The sequence below is a fragment of the Carassius auratus genome, chromosome 27 (assembly GCF_003368295.1).
Source record: "Carassius auratus strain Wakin chromosome 27, ASM336829v1, whole genome shotgun sequence".
Classification (NCBI taxonomy): domain Eukaryota; kingdom Metazoa; phylum Chordata; class Actinopteri; order Cypriniformes; family Cyprinidae; genus Carassius; species Carassius auratus.
Window position 1 is genome coordinate 24659019 of NC_039269.1, and position 4630 is coordinate 24663648.

Below are 4630 nucleotides of genomic sequence, written 5' to 3' on the forward strand. Positions count from 1 at the left end.
CCCTCGTCGCTCTCGTGGTGCATCTGGGCGGGAGATCACCACGCCGCATACCGGCTCCTCATACCGGGAAGCGCAAAAACAAAGCGTCGCCGCTCGTGCTCCCCCACGACGGGACCGAGTGCCTCAGCGACGCGTTGAGTTGGGGACTTCCAAACCAAAAAAGCCTGATTTGAGAACAGTTATCGAGGCCCGGAAGTCCTCAACGAAACGATCCTGACATCAGGATCCAGAGGGTAGCCCCTACTGGAGTAGAGCGCGGTCCACCTCATTATACGGTGCCCGTCTCACCCCAGTGCCCTCAGGAGGTCGGTCTGCCAACCCTGCCAGAGTTTCAGGGCGCAGCGGCCTCCAGCGAGCGCTGCTCCCAGTTACTTCCGCCCGTGAGCGTAGCGGAGCTGGGAGGCTCGCCGCCCCTGCGGGGGCCTCTTACACCAGAGGTCAGTCTCGAGAGACTGATTCCCTTAGTAGATTATTTAGCAGCGTGGAAGCTACTGCCAAATGTATCTCATTGGGTCCTGCGTACAATAGAAAAAGGCTATTGCATTCAGTTCGGTCATCCACCACCGAAATTCAACGGGGTTACACCGACTGCGGTCGGCCCCCAGCAGGCTCTGGTTATGGAACAAGAAGTGAATACCCTATTAAGGAAGGAGGCCATCGAGGTGGTCCCTCCTCTAGACAGGGAATCCGGATTTTACAGCCGGTATTTCATAGTTCCAAAGAAGGATGGGGGGTTGCGTCCGATCTTAGACTTACGTCACCTGAACCGCTCAGTTATGCCACTGAAGTTCAAAATGCTCACTGTCAAGCAGGTTGTAGCTCAAATCAGATCCGAGGACTGGTTTGTCACAATAGATCTCAAAGACGCATACTTCCACATATCCATCCTTCCACAACACAGGAAGTTTCTGAGGTTCGCTTTCAGGGGCAAAGCTTATCAATATCGAGTACTTCCGTTCGGCCTTGCACTCTCACCCCGCACATTTACGAAGTGTGTAGATGCGGCTCTGGTATCCCTCCGCATGCAGGGCATCCGCATTCTAAATTATATCGACGATTGGTTGATCCTAGCTCAATCAGAGCAGATGGCGGTTCGACATCGAGATGTCGTTCTCGCACATATGGGGGAGCTGGGTTTGAGACTAAATGCCAAGAAGAGTGTACTTTCTCCAGTTCAGAGAATCACCTATCTAGGCGTAGTGTGGGATTCGACCACGATGCAGGCACGTTTGTCTCCTGCTCGGATCGAGTCGATCCTCACTTCAGTCGAGAGAGTCAAAGAAGGCCAGTCACTCACTGTCAAACAATTCCAGAGATTGTTAGGGCTCATGGCAGCTGCGTCCAACGTGATACCTTTTGGCCTGCTGTACATGAGACCCCTACAGTGGTGGCTCAAGTCCAAGGGCTTTTCCCCGAGGGGAAATCCACTTCGATTTATCAAGGTCACGCGGCGATGCCTTCGTGCCTTAGACATGTGGAGGAAACCTTGGTTCTTGAATCAGGGCACGGTGCTGGGAGCTCCTTGTCGCCGTGTAACGCTAGCGACAGATGCGTCCCTCACCGGTTGGGGTGCGGTCATGAGTGGCCACCCTGCCCGCGGTCTGTGGAGTGGTCGCCATCTGACATGGCACATCAATTACCTCGAGATGTTAGCAGTCTATCGAGCACTAAAATATTTCCTCCCAGACCTGAGAGGTCACCATGTGTTGGTGCGCACCGACAACACATCAGTGGTCTCTTATATCAATCACCAGGGGGGTCTGCGGTCACGCCCCTTGTACAAGCTGGCATACCAGACCCTTCTCTGGTCCCAGGGCAAACTCCTCTCGATCAGAGCAGTATATATTCCTGGGAGATTGAATGTGGGAGCAGACATACTGTCGAGGCAGGGGCCGAGGCCCGGGGAATGGATGCTTCACCCCGAGGTGGTGAAGCAGATATGGAGAATGTTTGGCAAAGCCCAGGTGGACCTCTTTGCGACTCAAGAGACATCGCAATGTCCCCTCTGGTTCTCTCTAGTTCATCCAGCTCCTCTGGGACTGGACGCTATGGTACAGACCTGGCCGAGGCTTCGTCTGTACGCATTTCCCCCTATCGCTCTGCTCCCGGGAGTTCTGGCGAGAGTACGCCAGGACGGGGTCCGTCTGTTACTAGTAGCCCCGTTCTGGCCGGGCCGAATATGGTTCTCAGATCTAGTCTCGCTCCTCGACGGCTCTCCGTGGGAGATACCGATCAGGACAGACCTACTCTCACAGGCGCAGGGCACGATAATTCACCCTCGCCCGGAGGTATTCAAGCTGTGGGTGTGGCCCCTGAGGGGGCACAACTGTTAGCAGCCGGTCTCTCAACCGAGGTTGTTGAGACCCTCCTCCAGTCCAGAGCTCCCTCCACGAGGAAACTGTACGCCCTGAAGTGGAAATTCTTCACTTCATGGTGCAGAGATCGCCACCTTGACCCTGTTAACTGCCCAGTTGGTACAGTTCTGGAGTTTTTACAAGCTAGGCTCTCTGCGGGGTTATCCCACTCCACCTTAAAGGTGTACGTGGCGGCCATAGCTGCTTTCCATGTCCCTTTCAATGATCAATCAGTGGGTAGGCACCCCCTAGTTACACGTTTCCTCCGCGGTGCGCTGAGGCTAAGACCTCCAGTACGGTCCCGTGTTCCCCCCTGGGATTTGGTTGTGGTTCTAGAGGCTCTTTGTAAAGCTCCATTCGAGCCAATACAAGATATCTCAGATAGACATCTGACACTTAAAACTGCCCTGCTACTGGCAATCACCTCACTAAAGAGAGTTGGAGATCTCCAGGCCCTTTCGGTGGCCCCTACTTACCTAGACTTTGCCCCTGGTATGGCCAAAGCATTCTTATACCCTCGAGCGGGTTATGTTCCAAAGGTTCCCTCTGTTACACCACAACCTATCGTACTGCAGGCCTTTTGTCCTCCTCCCTTTCGGGAGCCAGACCAGGAGAAGCTAAACTGTATGTGTCCAGTGCGAGCACTGGACACATACGTCCACAGAGCTGCCCTGTGGAGAAAATCCGACCAACTGCTTGTATGCTACGGTCCTACTAACAAGGGGGCTCCTGCCACTAAGCAGACCCTCAGTCGTTGGATAGTCGAGGCTATCAACGTCTCCTATGAGTCCTCTGGTATTCCCCCCCCTTTGGGGGCCAAGGCTCACTCTACTCGGGGTATGGCGGCCTCCAAGGCCTTCTCAGCAGGTGTGTCCCTCTTGGACATCTGCAACGCTGCGGGGTGGTCCACGCCCTCTACATTTGTCAGATTCTACGATCTTGATATGCGAGCCGCTCCCGGCTCTTCTGTTCTCTCGCCTTAGCTGTGCTCTACGGATACACACTGGGCAGGGATTTGGTAGTCTGGCAGCGTGGGCACCTCGTTCCCCAAGCGTTGTCGACGCAGCTCGAGTTCCCGAAAAGGAACGCCTCAAGGTTACGTATGTAACCCTAGTTCCTTGAGGGAACGAGACGCTGCGTCGCAGAGCCATACTCCCGGCACCCCTGCCGGCGCTTGCTTCCCTACTCGAAAGCTGAAGCCAGCTGCACGGCACGTGCTTATATAGCTTCCTGGTCGCTACGTCACCCCGCTCCGTGACGTCACGCCCGTCCATTGGACAGATTGCACACGATGTTCAGAGTCGGTCTCGTCAGGGACGTTCCCCAAGCGTTGTCGACGCAGCGTCTCGTTCCCTCAAGGAACTAGGGTTACATACGTAACCTTGAGGCGTTTTGTTTTGGCTTGCTCTGTTTGTGCCACTGGTAAGATTTCCAACCGACCCCCTGATGGGTTACTACAACCGCTGTCAGTCCCTTCGAGACCCTGGTCCCACATCGCTCTAGATTTTGTTACCGCCCTCCCAGGGCAAGACTGTCATTTTGACGGTCGTGGACCGGTTCTCGAAGGCGGCTCATTTTATCGCCTTGCCCAAATTACCGTCAGCCAAGGAGACAGCGGTTACTGTCACGTCTTTCGTTTACATGGCCTCCCGATGGACGTGGTCTCCGACAGGGGTCCCCAATTTGTGTCCAAATTTTGGCAAGAGTTTTGTAGATTATTAGGGGCGACGGTTAGTCTCTCTTCGGGGTTTCATCCCCAAAGCAATGGTCAATCAGAGAGAGCCAACCAAGATCTGGAAAGAGTATTGCAATGTTTGGTTTCCAAGAATCCTTCCTCTTGGAGTCAACAACTCTCTATGGTGGAGTACGCACACAACTTGTTACCAGTGTCAGCTACGGGCCTTACTCCGTTTGAGTGTAGTTTAGGTTACCAGCCACCAGTTTTTCCCAGTACGGAATCCGAAGTCGTGGTCCCCTCCGCTCACGCCTTCGTCCAGAGGTGTCGCCACACTTGGACTAGAGCCCGTGAGACTCTTCTCCAAGTGGGGGCGCGCGCCAAGGCCAAGGCTGATCGCCACCGGTCTAAGCCTCCCGTATACGTCGTTGGTCAAAAAGTGTGGCTTTCTACTAAGAACATTCCTCTCCGTTCCGTCTCTAATAAGCTTGCTCCCAAATTATTGGCCCGTTTCCTGTTACCAAGATCATTAGTCCGGTGGCAGTCCGCCTCAAACTTCCTCCCACGTACAGGAGAATTCACCCCGCCTTCCATGTCTCTA

General features: G+C 54.4%; 1 protein-coding gene across 1 annotated transcript; it reads left to right on the forward strand.

Moving 5' to 3' along the window:
* Nucleotides 1-1319: 1319 nt before the first annotated feature.
* LOC113044945 (uncharacterized) lies at nt 1320-2315 on the forward strand (the record flags this gene model as incomplete). Its single annotated transcript, XM_026204996.1, has 1 exon — nt 1320-2315. A coding segment is annotated over one exon (996 nt), but the record flags the coding sequence as incomplete, so codon positions are not given.
* Nucleotides 2316-4630: the final 2315 nt, after the last annotated feature.